Source organism: Scophthalmus maximus, chromosome 17, assembly GCF_022379125.1.
Source record: "Scophthalmus maximus strain ysfricsl-2021 chromosome 17, ASM2237912v1, whole genome shotgun sequence".
NCBI classification, from domain to species: Eukaryota; Metazoa; Chordata; class Actinopteri; order Pleuronectiformes; family Scophthalmidae; genus Scophthalmus; species Scophthalmus maximus.
Genome location: NC_061531.1, coordinates 11,325,001 through 11,347,493, shown reverse-complemented (window position 1 = coordinate 11,347,493; position 22,493 = coordinate 11,325,001). Strand labels below are relative to the sequence as shown.

Here is a 22,493-nt window from a genome sequence, read left to right as displayed (position 1 = left end):
TGACCACATACATATAAAGTATCTTGCGGTTCAAGCATTTTCAACTTTAGACTTTTTAATGACCACGCTACTTTTTCCCTTTTTTACAAATGCACACAAACACAGTAAGAGTTACATGCCATAATGTGTCTTTGTAGCTTTTTTCTCCTAATTTCCACCATTATCCTCCTCTCTGTTCGCTCCTTGATTCTCCTCCTCAGCCAATCCTTCCAACAGCGGCAGTCTCCACTGTGGATTTGGAACGCCTTGAACGTGTGGAGCAGCAGCTGGCGCTGCTGTGGACACAGGTCCAGCAAGGTGACGAGAAGCAGGAGCAGCATCATGGAGACGTTCTGGGTCTCTACGGCACCCTGAGGGAGCAGCTACACACTCAGACCAACAGGGAGAGCCTGGGACTGTGGGTGTCCTCTCTGCTGGAGCAGAGGCTTGGCATCCTGCGAGGAGAGCTGGAGCAAGAGAACACACACAGGGCACAGGTATGAGAAATTATATTGCTGAAAGGTTTGAGTTACAAGAGGAAATTTACACGCATCTCAATATTTTCGCTTTATCCCTTTGTCATGCAGAGTGAAGAGCATCAGAAACTGCAACAAGAGAGTCAGACAGCACGACTGTCTGAGTTAGAGTTGCTGCTCAGTGCTCTGGCTGCCAGGACTGAGGTATAAACAGCATGTTCACTGCTTTTCCATTGAGAAAACAACTTGAAAACATGCCTGCAGAATGCATGGGGAAATGTGGCAAGAGGGGGGTAGAGACAGGTATTTAGTCAGATCTGGTTGTTTTTGTGCCCGGTCTTTATACAATGAAGCAGTGGTGTTGTAGCAAATATCTCATAGAAGTATGTTCCTGTTAAGTTTTCATCATGAAGGTCAACAGGGCCAAAAAAGCTTTTCATTTTGAGATAGTAATGTCCCTTTTTTAAAAATCTGTCATTAGGGGTTTCTAAATTATGAAAGTGAAGGTTTGCCTCTTGTGATTTCTTAATGCTTATCCATGTCATGTGTTATAGGAGGTGCAGCAGAAGCAGCAGCAGTATGAGCACGAGAAGGAGGAAAAAGAGAAAGAGGTTGTCATTTCAGTGGAAGACACAGCACCTATAAGGTATTTACACCACGGCACTTAAACTGTCATATGTTGTAATATTTTGTAAAGCAAGTTCTTCAAGACTTTTTCAGCTCACATGAAGATTATCCTTTACCTAGTGTGGGTGTACAGCAGGAGGACCATGATGCTCTGCTCGCAGAAGTGCAGAGACTTGAGGTCGAACTGGGTAAAATCAGACAGGACCTGCAGGGTGTTGTGGGTTGCAAGGGAAAGTGTGAGCAGCTGGACAACCTTCGGGAGACGGTAACTAACACGGATAATGAGCCCTGTAACATTTAGTTAGTCTAGTTAGTCTTTCCCTTGGTGTGAACATTTTCTAGACATACAGTTTCCATTAAATGTCTTTTTTCCGTTATGTTTCTGTCATTCCCTTTCCCAGATAACAGCCCAGGTGTCCTCTCAGGTGCGTAAGGAGTTGCAGGTTCTTTTCTTTGGCCGTGGTGAGTCAGGGGAGGTGCCTGAGTCTCTAATCTACTGGCTGTCCCAGCGCTACGTGAGCACAACCGACCTGCAGGCCTCACTGGCCGCACTGGAACTGGGCATCCTGAGGAACGTGTCTCTGCAGCTGGAGCTTAACAGAGCTCAGACCCTGGGTGAGGCAGAGTCTCAAGCCAAGACCATCGTTAAGACAGTAACTGGGACTGTCCAGCACGCTGTGTCTACGGAGGGAATGACAGAGGGGGTAATCAACATAGACTTCAGAACATCATCATCACTATGGATTTCCAAATTAATCACATAATCTTAGCTGAGCTCAGTGAAATTGTTGGTTTGCGATGTGTTTGAGGCTGTTATTTAATCTTTAACACTTGTGTCATGGTGTCCAGCAAGTGAAGCTGATCGTCCAGAACGCTTTGAAGCTCTACTCCCAGGATCGAACAGGCCTGGTAGACTACGCCCTGGAGTCTGGCGGTAAGAAGGAAGCCTTACATTGATTTTTAGGACCTGTCCATCCTGGACCAGTAGTTAGTCGTACAATGTTGAGGTCGTGGATAGGCGGACTGCAGTTCAAACCCACATGCCTTCCTATCTGGTACTAACTGATAAATCATTGATAATAAATGATGTTAATGTTTGAGACTGTTTTAAATTGTGAACATAAAAAGAAGAAGGGGAAACCCAAGCTACACTTAATTTCATATTTCGAAAATTGTTTAAAATCTCTTTATTTTATTTTAAAATAACCGGACCTCTTTGGATTTTGATTAAATATTTTAATTGAATACCCCTACTATACCAGTTAGAAGGGGTTAGCATTCTGTTAGCAGTTCTATAACTCTGTTCAGTGCTGTCATGTATGTGTCTTATGTAACAAGGGTGCAGGCATAAGCCAGACTCAGGGACAACAAGGTATTAATGGCGCAAGGCTCAGGCTCCATTGTCAGGTCTGTAACTGAGCGGTCTGTTGACCTACATGGGAGACTGACCTTGCAGTGAGTGTGGACATTGAAACTCTGCTAGCTTAGTGGTTTGGACACACCATAAAATGACAACCACCTTTGTTCGATTCCATCACCCTCTCTCTCTTCCCATGTTTTGTCTCTATATATTGATACAGGTTTAAATCTGGAAAAAAAAGAGCAAGACTTGGTCACATAACATAAATGAATGTGCACCATGAGCATCAGCATAACTTAGCTGTGTAGTATCATACAGTTTGAAACTCAACAGTCATTGTAAAGTATATTAATAACTTTATGAAAATGCCTTAGACACAACCCCTTCCTCTGTGTGTGCAGGTGGCAGCATCCTCAGTACCCGCTGCTCTGAGACATACGAGACCAAGACGGCCCTCATGAGTCTGTTTGGCCTGCCACTCTGGTACTTCTCCCAGTCGCCACGTGTTGTCATTCAGGTGAGCCATTGAAACATTTCTCTTTTGCTGATAATGAAAAGATCCTTGGTCTAAAATCTCGAGTGGGGGATGACTTATGTACTAGAGTATTTATCATGTAATGGGTTAGGGTGGGAAATATAATTGGTTTGTAAGAAGACTTGGTCATGAGCTTTGGCAGCTAATTATGAAACTCATTTTTGTATTTGTCCCTTTTTTTTTCTTCTTTAGCCTGATGTGTATCCAGGTAACTGCTGGGCGTTTAAAGGCTCTCAGGGCTATCTGGTGATCCGACTGTCCCTGAGGATCATTCCCACATCCTTCTGCTTGGAGCACATCCCCAAGGCCTTGTCCCCAACTGGAAATATCACCAGTGCCCCTCGCAACTTCACAGTTTTCGTAAGAAAATACAGACATCAAAACCTTAAAGTTGCACACTAATTCAAAGCAAGCATCACTGATTAATGTTCATTTATATTCAGGGTCTAGATGATGAGTTACAAGAAGAAGGGAAGCTCCTGGGACACTACATATACCAGGAAGATGGGGACTCACTGCAATCATTCCCTGTTATGGTAACTGTAGAAGCACCTGCTAACCTATTGGGAATAAAAATCAGTTCAACGTTGATGCTCATGTGCTGAATATTTTACCTTCTACTTTCAGGAGCAGAATGACAAAGGCTTCCAGATCATCGAGGTGCGGGTGCTATCTAACTGGGGTCACCCAGACTACACCTGCCTGTACCGCTTCAGAGTCCATGGAGAACCTCGGCCTCAGTGAACCAACCACTACCATACACACTCATATCTGAAATATTGCCCCATCTGTACATAGCTCTTGCCATCTTCTTAAAATCGGAGGGGACTCGGTGGCACTTTGTGGACGTTTTTGTATGAAAGCCATGAAAACACAAAGGTTGTGTATTGATAAAGGAATGTGCCCGGACTGAATCATGAACACGCTTTTTTTTTTTTTTTATACTGAAAGAATAACAGGAAAGTCTATGTGGATTGTCGGTGTTGTAGAAGAGGAATAGAACCACGGAAGAAGCTAAAAGCCCTGTCCCCTTTTTTTGTAAAAGGCCTCTTGCACTGAATTAGCCCACGAGGGCTCCAGCCCCCACAGCAGACAAATCCCCCCACCTCTGGCTACAGGAAGGTGGAAGCCTGAAATGGGGGAGTAGACTCATCTCCACCATTTCCTCAGACACTGCATCTTAGTCTGATTTGGTTTTTGTTGTCATTCATCTGTATTTAACTTTATTTTCCTGGTAGTCGGGATTGCACCTTTTTTGTGTGGTGCTGCCCAGGCATGTCGCTCCCTTTTGTTTCCGTCAGGTCTCTGCAGTGAGTTGAGTTGAGCTGAGCTGTGTGAACGGTCTGCTGCACTGGAACACACTCACGGTGGGTTTATACTGGACATGCAAGCTTCACAACATTCAACCTTGGCATCATGCATACACAGCCATGATTTAAGTTTGTTTTTTTATTTTTGAAACTGAACATTCTGCCTATGGAAAAGCTCTGAATGTTTTCTCAAGTGAAGGCTTGATGCAAGTCGTCCTTTAACTTCACAGCAACATCATATAAACTCTGACCCCCCCTTTGTGTCCGGAGTATTTGGAGGCTCTTTACTTTGTACATTTGACAAAATATGTGTATGGCCGTGGATGGACTCCAGATTTGATGCTAGCATGTGACTCTACAGAACCGTACTGTTCGACTTTTTCATGCATCGTGTGTCCTCTCTGAAAGTTTTAGTCCTGTGCCTGGATCTCAAATTAGAAATCAATGTTGAAACCCTAAATAATATAACTTCTCCTGTAGACAAGTGATTTTCTTTTCTGTTTCCATCAAGACGAAACTCTGTCCCTCGAGCTCAGTTATAAACGTCCTCCTCACACCGGCTCCCTCTATGCTGAAACCCTGAAGGAATGTAATCTGTATATTTTATTGTTGATAGTTGGTCCTTTATATCTGCTTTTATCAGTGTTGCTTTATAAAAAAAAATCATCCTGTCATTATCATTATTATTGTAATACTATTATTTCTACTGTTACTCAGTGTGGGGGGTTTTTTGGGGGGGGGGGGTGTTGATGGTGTCAGAGGATGCACTGCAATAACTTGTCATAGAAATGTTTTACACAAGTCTTCAAGGTTTGTTTTTTAAAAAAGGGGTTTGTGTAGTCACCACTTTTGGTCGCAAATATGAGGACGTCTAAGATGTAATGTATAAAAGATATTTTCTTCCCAATCTTATTTATTAACAAGTCAATTAGTTCCTGCAATATGAGTTACTGCAATGTATATTTTGTGAAAAGCTATTCAGTGCATTTTGGAACCATGTTGGGATTATTATTTTTTTCTTTTCTTTTTTTTTTTTAAAGATAAATGGCTATTTTTGTTCAGTCATGAGATGACTTAACTGCTTTGGAATATATTCCAATAAAGACTTTAATTTTGAAGAACCTCCCCTAAATAATACAATCATGGCCGAAGACTGATATTACTATTTCCATCTAAAGCCTTCTTTTTTGCTTTACTAAACTTCTAGAAAAAAAATTATATTTACTATGCAATACTGGTGTTTGTTGTCAATCCATAGCAGATCCTTAACTCCTAATTTAGAGACCTTAATCTTAACATTTTGGCGCCTGTTATAGTAGTCAGAGATTTGAAATGTCTGTCAATTTGAAATTGATAATCCGACAATGTAAGGGTTACACAACTTTCCTCTTAATTTACCAGGAGGTTCTAGTGTATTAAATGTTAATTTCTCTCATTATTTAAGCTACTTAAAACATTTCAGATCAAGTAAAAAGAACAAAGTAGTCACCATACCATAACGTGACTTAATAAATAAAGTAAGTAAGCACCTAACCAGTATCTTAAAGTATACAAATTAGTGGAGTACAAGTTACCATACCTACCCCAACTGTTGTGGAGTACAAGTGCAGAGTAGCAGAAAATGGAAAGAATAATATTTCTTCCCAATTCTGGTATTTAATAAGTAATTTGTAAAGGCTTCTACCTCAAACAAATACATTTCTTCATGGTTTCCTCACGATTTTACAGTAAGGCAAATGTAGAAAGAAACACTTTTATTAATTTATATGACAAACAATTCAAATCCTGCTTCCAAGTCCTCAAAAGGTGTAACTGTAAATAGCGAGTTGTGTGCTGCTCTCTAGTGGCAAATACAGGCACTACAAAATTAGAGGATTGGTGCCTCATCGAATCTTCGTCGGTGAAAACGGCTCAAAAGGATATTTGTTGATTTTTAGACGTATGGATTGAAAATAAGATTTACAAAAACATAGCTTTGATTATTGTAAACGCCGATATAAACCACTACGGACACGGGACACATCTACCCGATCCGCAGCAGCAGCAGACCTTTTAAGAAAACTATCACTATTGCAGCGCTCAGGTATGTTGCGCTTTATGCAACTAGTAACCCTGTTAGGATTCGTCAAACTATGATCATAAGAGAGAAATATGGTATGTTCATCGTTTGTGCGTGTTTTTCTTTTTCTGCTGCTTGAAGTCTTCTCTTGTAGTTCCAACTTGTGTTTACACCGGAAGTTGCTAGCCCGGGAAGCATTACTACTTCCTTCGCAACCAAACGGTCCTTGACGACCGTTGCAGAAAACAAGCAGAATAATGGCGAAGACAATCGGCGCCAAAAAGTCACTTTGGAAACAAGTGTGTGAAGGTAATTGTTTTATTTGATTGAGCATTAAAAAAAAATTTAATTGAAAGTAAATCAAAACTTGTACCTTTTTTTTTGGTGTGTGTTTTTGTAGAGTATGAAGCTGAGCAGCCCAGTCCTCCCAGTGCGGAGTGGACAGATAGCGGCTCGGTGAGCACCCAGTGGTCCCAGTACAGCGCCAGCACACACTCCCCGGTCTTCTATGGACTCACCACAGCCAAGGTGAGTTGGACAGTCACATCTACAGCGCCACACTAGAAAGGGGAAGTTTCCAACTGGAGAGCCGGCTTGAGTTGGGATGAAGAAGCTGAAGGAGTATGAAGAGTTGGCGAAGTGACGATTGAGGAAAACGTTGGATACTTCAGGAAAGTAGCAGCGCCGTTTAATGAGAGTCGAGACAACGGAAGTCGAAAATATTTGCACCTCACGTGACTCGTGTGTTCCCGGAAGTTCTTGGCGCGCAATTCGAATCCGTTATTCAGAGCGACAGAACTGCGATTTTTGGTAAACAGTAGTCAATAAATGTATCGATTTACAATAAAGCAGAGCGACATGCCTATGTAGTTTTCTTAAATCACAAATAATCATAATACACTAACTAACATGCTTTAATGTGCATTTTAGATTTGATTCAGATGTGCTGATCATATACAATCTCATTATTTAAACGTCTAACCCTTCATAAGTGCAACACAGACCATTCTGCTGCTACTCAAATGTTACGTTACTTAACACTACCACGGATCAGTAAAAAGAAATACTTCAGTTATTGAGAAAAAAACTTTTTTAAAAAGCAGTTGTTGTGAGTGCAAGTGGTTGTTTTCTGTGAATTGCTTTAGTTTGTGTTTGCTTACTTTGTGTGTGTGTGTGTGTGTTGTGTGTGTGTGGGGGTGTAGTTAGAATTTTGTGCAGTTGTAAAATCAAATCAAAACATTCCACTATGATGCAAATGTGATGTCATCCCCGTTGATGCAATGGTCAAAGGATCAAAAGCCACACACACATTCCTGTGATCTGTGATCCCATCGCATGTACTGTAACCGGTAGTGAAGCCTCTCAGAACCCCATTTGAATTATAGCAGACACAAGAGGCGCAGACACTGAGTTTCTTGACCCGAAAATAAAAAAAAACGGTCCGAGATCACCACCCGGAAAGATGAGCACAATTTCTTGAGGAACTCTTGCTCTTGGGCAAAATGGCAGGAAAGTACGGCGTGCTAGGCAAAGCTGGCGACGTTCCCCACCTGCTCAAAAAGGAGAAAACCTATCCAGCCAGGGATCAGCTGCAGTCGAAGGTGAGGGAGAATTTTGCCAACTTTCCAGAGATGGCAGAGTAAACAGATTTTCTGGTACAGACTTTTCGGAGAGTGAAATAGCTCATGAGAAGGACATTACTTTTGAACAAGTTGAACACAAACTGTCCTAATTGAGCTGAATGCTTTGATGTTTGAATGATGTACTAGGCCGTAAAAATGTCAGTGTTTCCCCTACCATTGAATTGGGAGGACGCCCCGCCCCCCCTGAAATGTCAAATTGATTTTATTCAAAAAAATATATATATTTTACATATAGTGTCAAGCAGAAGTCATTTCAGGTCACTTTCGTTATACATCTTATTCCTAATTCCTGTATGAAAGATTGTGGATGAAACTTAACGTGATTTGTGAACCCTAACCCGAACCTAACTACCCCCCCAACCCGTAAACCTAGGGGAAACACTGAATGTGGAAGGAGAATAACATGCGTTGTAAATGCTTCCATCTTCCAGCATTCACACCAATAAACGTGATTGTTGCTGAATAACATCGAGCCTTCACACCAATCAGTCTGCTGTATTGTCTTTGAAATAATGACTACGGTCTCTGGTTCCAGTAGGTGTTTGTGGATGATGATCCTCTGAGAGACTTTGACCCGCTTCTTTCCCACCCTGCTCTCGCTGGTTACTCCTTGTTAGGAAAATCTACTCCACTGAGCCAGAAGCATCCATCAGTAGCACAAAGTACATCGGCTCCACAACTCCAACGTAAGAAGCTAGACCTACACTTCATGACAATTTCATTATTACCGAAAGACCAACTTATATTCCACAGCTGAAATCATTAGTTGATTGACAGAAAATAATTAGTTTGAGTCATTTTATAAAGCACATGTAAAAAAAAAAAAAAAATCTGCTGCCAACTTCTCAAATGTGAATATTTTCCCATTTTTTTACTTTTAGTCAGACAAAATCAATACATTGTAATGAAAATAATAAATGCTGAAAAAATGATTGGTATTTTTCTCTTGTATTTCAGACACTGAGAAATCAAAACATATTAAAATAAGATGTATTGATGAAAATAATCGTTGGTTGCAGACTTACTGTACTTCTGTGATGGGATAGCATGACCTCTCTGTGTGTGTGTGTGTGTGTGTGTGTGTGTGTGTGTGTGTGTTTGTGTCAGATCCTGTCACACGGTTCATGGAGAGGAAGGTGTTCCCAGTGCTGTTGCCTGGACTGGAGGCTTTGTTGGGAGAAGCTGTGACACACGGCTGTTTCAAGGTCTGAATTTCATCTGATAACATCTAGCAAATTCAGAAACTACAGGGAGATGATTTTTCTAAATGATCACAGATTGATTTAAAACACAGAATACATTTACTTCAGTACTGTACCTTAATGAAAATTAGGTACTTCACTCGAATATGTTTCCATTTGATTCCACTTTATACGTCCAGTCCAGTACATTTCAGAGGAAGATATTGTGCCTTTTAATGCTCTGCATTTGTCTGTTGTCTGTAAATATTAGCTACCTGTCCCATTACTGTTTTTCGTACCTTTCCGGTCCAGTGAAAACCATGTATCCAAAAGTGAAGGAGAAAGTGTTGCTGTGTTGGTGTGCTGTTTTTTTTTTAAATCGCTCATTAAAGTGGTATTTAAGATAATAGATACGATTTTAAAACTAGTTTAACAAGAATATATATATAGTATATATTATACTTTATACTATCCATTACAAAACTGGTAATTCACAGCTGTAATTATTCATTAGTTCGCTGATAATAATGATCATTTGAAAAATATGAAACATAGTCATTTATTGGATTACCAAATATATGAAGTTATTTCAATTTGCTTCCCCTGCTAACACATACACATCGGAAATTGTAATCTGACGATATGATGTACAATAATGTAACAAGGACAAGAGCCAAATAAACTTTGTTAGTGGTTTGTTGAGTTTTAATAATAATAACTTTTTTCCTTGCTTTTACTAAAGTGAGAATTTTCTCCTGTATGTTACGTGGCATTGATCACCTTCTTTTGTGTTGTAGCGGAAAGTAACAGCATTCAACCCATGTGACTTCCTAACTGAGTGGCTTTACAAGTAAGGCCCTCCACTCTCTCCACATCTCTCTCTTCACTCCATAACACTCACCTCCCCCCAGAAAGTCCCTCCTGTGTCATACTGTAAGTGCCGGGTGTGGGAAAAACCCGAGTGTGTGTAATGTGTTTCCATCCTTTCTCACTCTTCCTCTTCTTCTTCCTCTTCCCTCAGCCATAACCCCCGCAGGCAAGGACAGGCCCCAGTGAACATGTGTGACATCCCCTTTGTCAAGGACTGGCTCAGCATGCAGTGAGTGTCTCTTCCACGTGTCACCTGTCTCACACACACACACACACACACAAACACACACCCACACACACACACACACTCTACAGCTCTCACCTCCAGAATCATTGTTTGTCAAGAAATGAAACTGCTCTGTTTTATTTGAAAAATTCTCATTGACATTTTGGAGTTTCGTGGTCACCACGATCTTGTCCAATCTCCAGGGTCTACAACAAAGACTAAATTTAAGTTATAACATTCACAGATACATGCTGTGAATGTACATTTCGCCATGTTGCCTGTCTCTCTTGTCACAGTTTTTCCTCATTTTATTTCTCCCTTTATCCTAAGCCCCAGACGTCCCGTCCCTCTGTTTCTACTGCTGAGTGAGGAACAGGCTGCTCTGCTCATTCAGGCTTTCTGGAGGGGATACAAGGTACACTGGACATGACAAAGCAAATGTGGTGTTTACATACTTCCTGCCCAACCTTTATGAAAGGACTAGAACAACGGATAGACATTTTTTTTATAATTTAACCCAACACATAAACTCAAACAACTCAATATAAAAGCCTGGAAGAAAATGTTTCTTAAACCTTGATGCATATTTCATTACAATGTATATGAAGCTATCACTTTACATGTTTACATAAGTCACACTGAAGAAATGTATTTTTTAAATTCAGAAGCATGAAGGAAACCTGCAATTACCACACACAAACACCAAAATGTGCGTGCGTGTGTGTGTGTGTGTGTGTGTGTGTGTGTGTGTTAGGATACAATAGGCGCCCTGCTGTGTGTGCATTCGCCCACAGTGGGATCTTGTTGTATAACTGTATCCCGCTGAAAAACCTCCTCTTCAACAGGGACCGCAATTTCATTCAGCAGCTTGATTATGTCATCAGTGATGTCGGGGGTTTTAATTCCCTCCTGTGTGGGCATCATTGGTCTGAAGTGCACTGTGCTTCGATATAAATAAACATACACAGACACTACCAGAGGAAAACAGCTGCAGTTTCTCCACGAACAGATAAGCCCAGTCTCCTGTCGTGTCAGGATGCAAGCATGTGTCATGTTTTTGTTTGTCTCACTAGAAGCTCTTTCTTTTTTCTCTCTTATCCTTCATGCTTGTGGGAGGATTAACTTCAACAGAGAGGAAATTGAGAGGAAAAGATGCCAGCTGTGCTGTCATGTACAATTAATGCTCTGAAAATATGCTTTTGTATGCAGTTGATTTTGTGGGAGTGTGCATGAATAGCATGTATCCAGATTTGCACCTCTTTTACACCAGCAGAGGGCAACAACTCCTCTTTTTTTTCACTTTATCAACACAAAATCTCATTTACCTCCGCTCAAGTAGGGTGGCAGCAGTGAGCCAGCTGCCTGTCACTTCTCTCCATTTTTAGGCTGAACTAAGAGAGGTTCAGTTGGGCCACTGATAGCACTGCAGCCAGACACCCCAAGGGATTTATACATGTGTATATATATATATATATATATATATATATATATATATATATATATATATATATATATATATATATATATATATATATGTATATATATATATATATATATATATATATATATATATATATAAAAAAATAAATGACACAGCCAGACAGAGACGGAGTCATTTAAGAGAGAATGGGAGGCTGAAGGATACAGCTCAGGCTGTGTTTGGAACATTTTTGGATGAATGGATGGATGACAGAAAGGGAGGGAAGAGGCAAGAGGATGTTGCAGAGCGGCCTTGGAACAGCAAATAGGACAAGAGGGAGGGAAATGCGGCATTAGCAACATTCAAGAGGCACAAGGATGCTGTGAACGCAGCACAATCATATTCCTAAGTTGAGGCCTGGCCTCCTGAACACGCAGAGGAACATGACTTATTTAAGATACACATGGTGGAGTTATTTAAGGGAGGCACTGAGGCAAGGTCTTGACAGGCGTTGTAGTTAACGGCACAGTGGGTAGCAGATGAGACAAGGGCATGAACGCAAACAATCAGCTGTGCAGCCCTTGATGCACTGTAAAACCTCATTGGTTTCTGTGTTTGTATTTATATTGTGTCTGCGGGTTTCTGTTTCCATGTGAACGTGTGTGTTTGCAAACAGCATGTGACTATTCAGTGATATAATTTATTTCCTCTCCCATTATGAATGCGTGCTGAAAAAACTCTCATTGTGTGCTATTTTGGTTTGATGATCTCACATCTAAGTGAACAACAACAAGTTGAATGTCACCACAATCTGTCTGTTTAAGTACTTGAGAATATTTTTGAGGGTTTTACTAGAGAGTATAATAGGATTATGGGATTTTGCTATAGAAAAACACTCACACACAAAAAAACATTTCACTAAATGAGGAATATGAATTTGTGTGTTTTTTAATACTTCCCTAAATATAATAACATGGATATATTGAGATAAGGCCTTGATAATTATGCTGATATACATTTTTACCCAAGTTGCACACACCTCTACTTTTATCAATATACTCTGTTCTCTCCTGCCCCCCTCGTTCTTTCACTGTCTTCTGTTATATAACCTGCCTGACGCAGCGCTGACTGCAGAGGGGGTGTGTGTGTGTGTGTGTGCGCGTGTGTGTGCGCGCAACGCATGTGTGTAAGAAAGAGAGACAGACAGAGATGAGGGACAAGGATGGAGGGTATTTTCGTAGATGGCAGTTTTATCCTTCCATTATTAATCTTTTTCATCAAAACATTGAGGACTGGAGAGGAGTAGCGGTAAAGATGGTACATGCAGATGCACGCACACACACACACACACACACACACACACACACAAGCTCACATAAGCTCACATCTACGACCCAGACAAATGCGACTGTCTCTTGTTTCATTCGCATAGAGCTATGAAGAGTTGCTATTGGCCTTAACATATTACATAATCTTCTTTACACTGTGTGCCTCAGCCTAACTCTAATCCACTCATCCATGCCTACTGCTGTAATTCACACATACTGTATGTACATGCACAGACACACAGTCACTACACACACACACACACACACACACACATACTCAATCCACTGATCGGTAAGACTTCTCAGGCTCTCTCAAGTCTAGTCAGCTGAGTTTGAGAAATGTGGTAACTGTTTGATAAACAGGTTTTACAATGAGACTGTCAATATTAGGGGGTTGTGGTCAGGTAGAGATGAGGCTTTTATCGTAATCACTGTCTACAGTTACAGTTTTATTAAGCTTCACACTGTGGTTGACCACATCCTGGCAATAGTCTTCCCTTACGTAGCATAATAAATCACATTCTAGTCCACCCAAGTCTAGCTTGTTTACTTTTTTGAAATAGAAAACTTGACATTTTCCGAAAAATGCTATTTCGCTTTCTGGCGGAGAGTTTGATGAGAGGGTTATGCAGACAGGGTAAAAGTGTTTTTGCCTGCTGATACTGTAGATGATTACATTGATATTTGGTTCTGAGGGGAACCACTGTGTAATGCACCATAAAAAATAAGTTACAGGTTTTGTAGGTAATTTTTTACTCATTTTGACTGAAATATCAGGCCAGTAACAACCCAACATGTCTGAGGAAACTACTTTTGGACTAGCAGGCCCAGCTATTGTCAAGAATTGGGGCACTGGGAGTACTGAGTGGTATTTCACTTGACATAAACTATCAGAGCTGGTTAAAAAATCTCTCTCTCTCTCACACACACGCCCACACCAGACACACACACACACATACACACACACACACACACACACACACACACACACACACACACACACACACACACACTTAAACACAAAGAGCTGTACAGTCAACAGCAGAAGTAGGTCTGTGATTCCAGCTGAATGATCTGAGGGCAGAGATAAATGAATGGTTTGGATTCAGGTCCTGTGTTAAGTCAGTGACAGGTCACGTGCAGTGGCATTCATGCAGAAAATATGTCACAGGCACTCAGGACGTCCAGTAACTGCTGGCTCTGCTTCGTCCTCACTTCTCCCTCCTGCAGAGGTCCTGTAGGGGCATGCTAGTCCAGAATCAGATAGATGGGCCATAGTATGAAGGGCCTATGCTGGTAGCCATGGTAAGACTACTTCCAGTCTTGTTTTCCTTTAAGTGTTCTCACAAAAGACAGTATAGTGTTAAAGTGTAGCCACAGAATTAGATCACAGGATGCGTGGCTGGTCAAACCTTGATGGAAGCATCGATCAATAAAAAGATGACAGATAGGCGGGTGGATGGAGTGTGGTGAGTGGCTAAAGAACACGGCAGCTCTTGTCTTTGTACAGCCTGTCAGTGTGGCTGGTGATGCAACTGCAGCTAGTCCCCCCCGAACAGGAGCCATTGTGCTGCTGCAGAGTGTGGGACTGGGCGAGGAGCTCAGTCTCACAGGCGGCTTTGCACAGAAAGGGGAGCAGCTCGAAAAAAGGCTGTGCAGTGGGATTGAAGTGTCTGCGTGTGTGTGTGTGTGTGTGTGTATGAGAGAGAGGGAGAGTGAGGAGGGCAAGCTGTGCACAGTTTGTGTTTCTGTGTGGTTGTGATACAGGGGTCTGTGCTTGTGCTTTGAGAGACAGAGGAGGATAGAGTCCCTCTTTTTAGTGTTCTGTGCTGCTGCGTTTGCTTGTGCTTTTGCATGTCAGATGAGCATGTGAGTGCACGCAGCCTCACAATGTCTCGCTGGTTTTTCTAATCACTCTAATCCCAACATTCATGCATACACACAGCATGAGAGCACCGACTCACGTGCACACTGAAACAGACCCGGTCACGTGTGCAGTGGTATGGGCCATTAGCAGCACAATAAAGTATTATCAAAGGTTCATTATTAATTATATGTCATGTTTATTTTTAAGGAGGAATGGATGAAAAATTTACAATTTGGTGTCATAAATATATTCAAATGTGCTCTCACGAAACATTAATTACACAGAGAGACTTAAACCAGCTTCATGCATGCAGTCAAAACAATAGCTCCCCCCTGCTAATCAGCTGTGCTGATGCACGCAGACAGGCTTCAAAATGCACACGCACACACACACACGCACACACACACACGCACACTGAGCTCAGCTGTTTTTCTCCTGCTATCATACACAAAACTGTCAACGTCCTGTAGCCATCTTCCTACGAAAAGAGAAATAAAACTGTTTGTTTTTTATTTATCTGCATGACATATAGTAAAGCATCTAAGGAGTCTAACAGCCATGAGATAATTCTATCATTTAGGAGACGCTAACGGTAACAAAATCAAACCTGCAGGTTTAAGGTTTCGGCAACGCAACAGAAGTGACACAGAGAAGAAACAGCCACACAGACTCAGGTTAACACACACGTGCGATGGTGCGGAAACACGAATGACTCCAGAGCTGTCACCCCCACCCCTTATTTTCTCATTCCTCAAACCATCTCATATATAACAGGCCCACTTTCATAGCCACTGTGAATGGCAACAGACTATTGTCGCCACACAAGCAGGCACTCGTGGGAAAATGTAGGGGTCGAATGGAGAGGGAGGAGCAGGAGGGAAACAAGATTGGGGAGAGGAGAGGAGGGAGAGAATACAGAGTAGAGAGGAGAGCGGTGGGTTGAGAGGGTTGATGTGCTGTAGAACGGGATGTTGGTATGAGAGACAGTATCTGAGGGGAGAGGAACACCTGAGTACTGAAGGGAGGGAACACAAGAGTGGATGAGAGACAAAGGAGGGAGAAAAGGAAGGAGAAGGAGAATCTAAAACAGCAAGTCTGTTTAGTAATCTCTCAGGAAAGCCAGTGGCCAACACACAAACACACACGACAACTGAAAGGAGTTCCGCCAAGAAAAAAAGAGCTCACGCTGACTACAGACTTAACAGAGAAAGGTTAGAGACATTATATTAGCCTGAGACGACGAGGACAAAGAGACACAAACTGTGTGTCTACAGTACTGTCTACAGTAACAGACATACTATAGTGGAGATAGACATAATACACAGTGGTGTTCTTCAGTCACTATCCTACACATTTACAAAACACACTCACACGCAAAATTTAAGCTACAATTCATAACTTACCTCATGTCAAAACTATAACAATGATGATAATAATATTTAAGCGTCTTTATATAACAATTTAAGGAAATACAGTTACACAAGAGATAAAATAGATAATACATATTAGAACTGAGTAAGTAAAACGGGCTTTGGGAAATTATTTGAAATCCTCACACAGGGATCCTTATGGCAAACACTTGCTTACCTGTGCTCTTTTTAACTACGACAAAGATGATGCATCATCTAATGGCATGTTTGTTTACTGGTTTAACCTTGTTGTCGTTACGAGATATATAAAATGAAGAATGGTGTCGCCAGCGACGGTAAATGAGCCACTTTCACTGCGCGCGTGTGTGTGTGTGTGTGTGTGTGTGTGTGTGTGTGTGTGTGTGTGTGTGTGTGTGTGTGTGTGTGTGTGTGTGTGTGTGTGTGTGTGTGTGTGTGTGTGTGTGTGTGTGTGTGTGTGTGTGTGTGTGTGTGTGTGTGTGTGTGTGTGTGTGTGTGTGTGTGTGTGTGTGTGTTATAGATCAGAGCCTGTCCAGATGTGCAGGAGCTGCGCCAGTGGCAAAAACAACTGAGAGAGAAGCACGACATTGCCAGAACTGTCAAGCAGTTCTGGGCCAAACAGGAGAGCCGAGGTGAGAGCACACGCTCACGCATGCGCGCACGCATACACACACACGCACACACTATAACTGAATGCCTCAGGCTGCTGGCAACACTATATCATTGATCTTGAATTTTCTCCTGTGGCCGACAACAGCTGCGGACAGGACACCAAGATAAATACAAGAAATGCATAGATATCAACCTATGAAATACTATACACATTTACACAGGTACACGATTACACTAGCCTGTGCACAATACATTCTCAGGCACACACACTTACACACTGCAGAGATACAGTACAGCATTTATCCGAACATGGCAGCGAGATGAGGATTCTGAGTACAGTGACGCAGAGAAGGAATGGGGCCAGTGACAGAGAAGGCAACGGGGAGAGAGTAGGAGGAAGAGAGAGAAAATTACAGGCCAAAGAAAGAAAGAAAATGTCTGCAGGGCTAAGGGTGTGTTTCTGTGACAGATAGAGCAGAGGATCTGGGCTGGGGACTCAAAGAAATACAGAACGAATAGGGAGAGAGAGGGCGATGAAGTGTGTGTGTGTGTGTGTGTGTGTGTGTGTGTGTGTGTGTGTGTGTGTGTGTGTGTGTGTGTGTGTGTGTGTGTGTGTGTGTGTGTGTGTGTGTGTGTGTGTGTGTGTGTGTGTGTGTGTGTGTGTGTGTGTGTGTGTGTGTGTGGGTGGGTGGGTGGGTGGGGGTGGGTGGGTGGGTGGGTGGGTGTGTGTGTGTGTGTGTCCTTCAAGTGTGTACACACAAACACATGAAGGACAGAGTAGAACAGCTGAGGATGCATACCCATGTCCAGTGTCACTGACTGGGATTAGAGCTCAGAGAGCGAAAACTTTGTCCTTAAAAAAAACTCACGCATGTAGACACACACACACACACACACACACACACACACACAGTGTACACCATGCGAGTCATTCCGAGCCAAGTAGTAGTATTCTGGATAATACTTATACAGTTACCAGTAAATTAAATAAATTGGCTTCAGTTCAGCTAATTTGAACAAAATGTAATTTTTTTGTAGATGCTTATCGCTCTTGATAAAGTGGCCTTAAAATAAACTGAACTACTGGGCCACTGAATTTCAGACCAGGTTTTTGTTGGTAAAAATAACAAATGATTGCAATCAATGCACCTAACCACCCCTCATTTTCAGAATTTCAAATGACTGCAAACTCGACCACAAGCTGGGGGGGCGGGGGGGGGAATGAACCATTACACCATCATTTTGTCTCTTTTTAATTTTTCCCTTATGTTTTCATTGCTGTCTGTCTGTCTGTCAGACAGATCCGGATAAAAGGGCAGGAATTTTTATTGTTGTTTTCTTTCCACTTTTTTTAACACGTTGAGATGGGGCGTTAGGTTTAGCGTAGGCATGCACTCTCCAAGCGCCCCTGTAGTTGTTTGTTGGTTTAGTTTATTTAGAAACCCACTACTTTACCTCCTCCGGGGGTCCAAATGAATGTTCTTTTCCTTCTGTTAAAATGATACACATGACATCCATACACACAATAAGATTCAACAATAGATGAGGCTTTTATTTTAATAATGTTGCTTTAAGCATGTTTTACTCCTTTCTGGGGATAATGTACACCATGCCACGTTGATATTTTACAGTTCTCTTATTCTTTTGTCTGTATGAACCGATTTTTCACTGAGGGGTATTTCAGCCCATCTGACAGGGCTGTGGGGTTATGCCAGGCGAAAACAAATTGGCAAACACAATGTGGGCCTGCTACAACTACAGGATAGAGTGTCAATTAATGTGCATTCAGCCGATGGCAAGCGCACACACACTCCAGCACGCACAACCGAGCTGGTCATAGCATTAGTTTTTGTCGCACACAAACAATTGACAACACCATCATGAATGCAGGTTTCTTTCCACACTGACACATTCCACACAACAAAGGCGCTCGCCGCAGTCGCGGCAGGCCGGCGAACATTCTTCCACTGGGGAGCCACAGCCACACAGTGCTGCTGCTGCTGCTAACTACTGCTACCGATAGGCCTACTGCCCCACTACTGCTGACCTGACATTCTAGCAGGGGGCCTGGGGATGTGTGTGTGTTTGTGTGTGCGCACGTTTGTCTGTGTTTGTAAGAGGCCATGTAAGTGTAGGAGTGTCTGCCCAGACTGTTGTTCTGAATAGAAGCCATTTTCTGACCCCTTCAACATAGGCTGAAATGGCTGGTAATGGGAGAGAACCAGAAATGTGTGAGACAGAGGCAGGGAGGGGAAGAGGCGGGTGCTGAAGCTGCAGTTTGTTTTCTTCTGCTTGTTGTTTTGGATGCAATGAAGCAAGCAGTGCCCTCCACCAGCTGACAGATACATGTTTGGGACAGAGGTAGAGAGAGTGAGAGCTTATTTAAGTGAAGCCCCCCTCCTCGCTGTGTACACGCTCTTCAAGTCAATCCAGCAACAGCTGCACTCGTGTCATTTGACCCGAGGTTGCCGGGTTGAGATACCTCTTCTGCCATTCCACGTTTCACAGTCTGAAATCGGAATTAGTCAGAGATGGAGAGAACAACAATGAGGCAAAGAGCAAAGTAGCCCAGAGAGCAAACACTCTGTGATATTTTAAAGGTCAAAGGGCTCATGACCCATTGGACAGGTGCAGCTCTCAACAGCTCATGAATCACCACATGACTGTCCTTGACCGTAGCTTGACATGTTGTGATGTTTACCACCAGTGCAAGCACTGTTCAAACGGAGCAGTCAGCTCACACGGAAAACACCTTTTCTTCATAATGGCAATGAAGTAATTGCAATTCATGTTGCTGCCAATTGTATGTCATGAAATTAAAACTCGTTAGAGTAAATTATTCCCACTTCTGGTACAAGTTGCACTCTGCATTTTAAATATCTTCCTCCTTTGTTTTAAAGACCCTCAGCATTGGGTTTTGAAAGGGCACATTATTAATCAGTCATGGCATCTGAATCAGGAAAATACATTTTAGACGATAAAGGAAAAGTACCTAGGGGCTCCACTGTTCCAGATGTTGATGCTTCAGATGCTATTGATGCAACTCAGAGAGTCAAACACTGCTAAAAAAAAAAAAACGTTAACACTTAACGACCACATAGTTACCGTCATTGGTGTGTAAATATTGCACAACGAATTTCCAACCATCATTTATAATCTGTTGGTGGCTCCTGTTGTGGAATTAATGGCCAAACATAGCAGTCTATTCATTATAGCTTTGCATGCAGGGAGGAGTAGGCACATAATGTCAAAGCCATTGTCTTTTACTGGCAGATAACAAAAGGTCACCACAAAAGCTCCGCAGCTGTCACAGTGAGTAAGTGTCGGTAAAACTGGCAGAATCACCGTTTGTTAAACAGATTCACAGGTGGTTTGGTTTTTCTTTCAGCACAGATCTCATTAAAATGTTTGCTATCCATCATAATTGGGAATGTCACATTGACTCAAAACTAACTGGGCAATTGTCTGAGGATATGAGGATAATGTACTTACCAAAAGCAGTACTTAAAAATAATTACACACAAGTCAATGTGTTTAAATTTAAAGAATGCGTTGATATTTCTCAACCTTTTCGGCTAGAAACACAAACTTTTGCAAAAAAAAGTCTAACACAAAGAAGTGTGTGTGTGTGTGTGTTTATATATATATATATCTTTTAGTCACATTGAAGATGCCATTCTTGTTTGTCCGCAGTGGGCTCAGCCATGACAGATCTTCCAGAAAGCCCTCAGCCTGGTAACTCTGATGTGTCCATCCAAGTGGTTTCCCCCACCCCCCAGAGCACCGTGGTCCACACCCCCACCACCCAGATGGCCCTCGAGGCTGATGAATGGCTGACCCCCAGCTTGTGGCCTCCACACCACCACTAAATAATTTCCTGGCTGACAAATCCCTGACTGCAGTGTCTCCGTCGTTACTTGGACATCACAACCTGAGCTAGGCTGGAGGCACTTATAACAGAAGTCATTTGCTCAGTCTACGAGGCATTTCTGGTGTGTAACAGCTATTAAACTCTGTTAGGTTGATGTCAAACTGACCAAAGTGATCAGTCAAACAAGTCTTTAAAAACGTCCGTAACCACGGATATGGCCAGGCAGGGATTTAAAGACCTGTGTCCAATCAGCTGATGGCTTTCATTGCCTTGTATGATGGATCACTTTTTCAGGAGTCTCACCCATCAAATGAACACCACGTAGTATGTTTCACATATGATGCGGTTGGGAGTGAAAGCTCTTGTAAAATTCTTAATATTTCCTCAAAGCACCTCTGGCTGATAGCTCACTGGGAGATAACCAGTCACATTTCGTTGTCATTTCCTTTTTCGTCAGCAGTTCATAGCGTTTTCCATTCGAGCCTGGAACTGAGGGCAATGTGAAAAGGTGACTCATTGTGCAGAGCAGCACTTTCTCTTCTGGTTATCAGAAAAGGAAATTACCTTGTCAAGGAAACTTGAATTTTTTTTATTTTTTTTTAAAAGGTATTCACTTGTGGCTGACTGACAGTTATCTGATAGAGAAGGAAAAATTAATGTCTAAGATACTCTTTAGAACTCACTATTTTGCAAATGATAATAACCCTGTTATATATCCCATCTTCGGTAATGCAATATATTATGCCCTATTTAAAAATTAATATTCTAATATTTGTATGTGTATGTTATGATAAAGACGCAACCAATCACAGATGAAAGACTATTTATTTAAATTGTTTATAATAGATCAGGAACCTGTTTACTTGTTACAATTTCCAAGATACAAAAGTTGTGTGATAATTTGAGGCATGGCTTAATGCAAGAATCACACATCAAATACCAACATCACGATAGATAGCCCGTATACACATCTGTAATTACAAGAATTTGACACTAAATGATGGTGTCAATGCTTGATATTTTTAGTGTCTGCTGTTTTAGTCATTTGTACACATTTTTGTGTATTCCCACAAATAGCACAGTTTGAATATTTGACAGTTTTGTCTTTGTGCCAGGTACCGATCAAACACAATCTTAAATGTCAAGGATCAGCCTTGGAAAGTTCAAATTTTATCTGCAAAACATTCTGGATTAAAAAAATATGCATGCTGCTCAACTGACTGCAGTTCTTTGCCTTCCTTAATGTCAACTTAAAAGATTGTGCAGGTGGTAACTGTCTTTTCCCGACTGTTTCACTTTAATTGAGGGCATACAGTGCACTGCTGGCACATTTCCATCATTCCTTGAACCTAGCGTACCTCAGAGGATACTTCTGGTTTCCTCTCCAGTGAATGTGAGGGGCAGCGAGGCGGCGGTTTTGTGACGGATGGCTTTCCTGTTCAACCCAGTCACCGATGCGCCTTTCAGTGGGGCATGGGGAGGGTCATGTATCTTCCTTTGCAGGTATGTGGATTCCCGGGAGACAGCTGCCACTGGCTTAGGTGATAAAACTTCACATTTCATTCTGCGGACATCTGATAGTGCAGCCAGCTCCACAGAGTCTCGCAGCACTGGGCCCGACTGAAACCGGATCACACAGCAGCAGGGAGGAGTGGGCACTGGGCTGTCAGAGCAAAAGCCAGATAACAACTGGTTCTGGGCTGCAATTCCAGGCTGAGGGTGGAAGAGTAGAATGTAGCTA

The 22,493-nt window shown here is 42.1% G+C and overlaps 2 protein-coding genes and 1 long non-coding RNA gene across 13 annotated transcripts in view; 2 read left to right on the top strand and 1 right to left on the bottom strand.

Annotated features, from left to right (window-relative positions):
- Nucleotides 1-5,427, top strand: part of sun1b (Sad1 and UNC84 domain containing 1b) — a 29,591-nt gene extending 24,164 nt beyond the window's left edge. For all 10 annotated transcript variants that reach the window (XM_035616087.2, XM_035616079.2, XM_035616082.2 and 7 more), the window contains 10 exons: nucleotides 201-476; nucleotides 567-659; nucleotides 1,010-1,101; nucleotides 1,203-1,347; nucleotides 1,484-1,786; nucleotides 1,932-2,016; nucleotides 2,844-2,959; nucleotides 3,170-3,337; nucleotides 3,421-3,513; nucleotides 3,605-5,427. In XM_035616087.2, coding sequence (XP_035471980.2) covers nucleotides 201-476; nucleotides 567-659; nucleotides 1,010-1,101; nucleotides 1,203-1,347; nucleotides 1,484-1,786; nucleotides 1,932-2,016; nucleotides 2,844-2,959; nucleotides 3,170-3,337; nucleotides 3,421-3,513; nucleotides 3,605-3,721 — 1,488 coding nt within the window. In that variant the 3' untranslated portion in view covers nucleotides 3,722-5,427. The remainder of the gene's footprint in view (nucleotides 1-200; nucleotides 477-566; nucleotides 660-1,009; nucleotides 1,102-1,202; nucleotides 1,348-1,483; nucleotides 1,787-1,931; nucleotides 2,017-2,843; nucleotides 2,960-3,169; nucleotides 3,338-3,420; nucleotides 3,514-3,604) is intronic.
- Nucleotides 38-6,881, bottom strand: LOC118289253. Its single transcript, XR_004786037.2, has 2 exons — nucleotides 6,720-6,881; nucleotides 38-446 (listed from the first exon to the last, which is right to left on the bottom strand). It is a non-coding gene; the product is annotated as an uncharacterized LOC118289253 (long non-coding RNA).
- iqck (IQ motif containing K) lies at nucleotides 6,288-21,968 on the top strand. 2 transcript variants are annotated; one of them, XM_035616097.2, is made up of 9 exons: nucleotides 6,288-6,655; nucleotides 6,747-6,874; nucleotides 8,528-8,675; nucleotides 9,097-9,194; nucleotides 9,968-10,020; nucleotides 10,192-10,269; nucleotides 10,597-10,681; nucleotides 16,790-16,901; nucleotides 20,575-21,968. In XM_035616097.2, exons 1-9 carry the CDS (start codon nucleotides 6,604-6,606, stop codon nucleotides 20,748-20,750), a joined length of 930 nt encoding a protein of 309 aa, XP_035471990.2. In that variant the 5' UTR covers nucleotides 6,288-6,603; the 3' UTR covers nucleotides 20,751-21,968. The 2 variants fall into 2 exon arrangements, with proteins under 2 accessions (XP_035471990.2, XP_047184290.1); XM_047328334.1 differs by lacking the exons at nucleotides 6,288-6,655; nucleotides 6,747-6,874 and adding an exon at nucleotides 7,233-7,947.
- Nucleotides 21,969-22,493: the final 525 nt, after the last annotated feature.

Bases quoted from the DNA above. Each gene is read 5' to 3' on its own strand.
- iqck (XM_035616097.2), top strand. From the start codon at position 6,604: ATGGCGAAGACAATCGGCGCCAAAAAGTCACTTTGGAAACAAGTGTGT. The intron at 6,656-6,746 runs GTAATTGTTTTA...GTGTTTTTGTAG, and splicing joins TTGGAAACAAGTGTGTGAAG to AGTATGAAGCTGAGCAGCCC. The intron at 6,875-8,527 runs GTGAGTTGGACA...TGGTTCCAGTAG, and splicing joins ATGGACTCACCACAGCCAAG to GTGTTTGTGGATGATGATCC.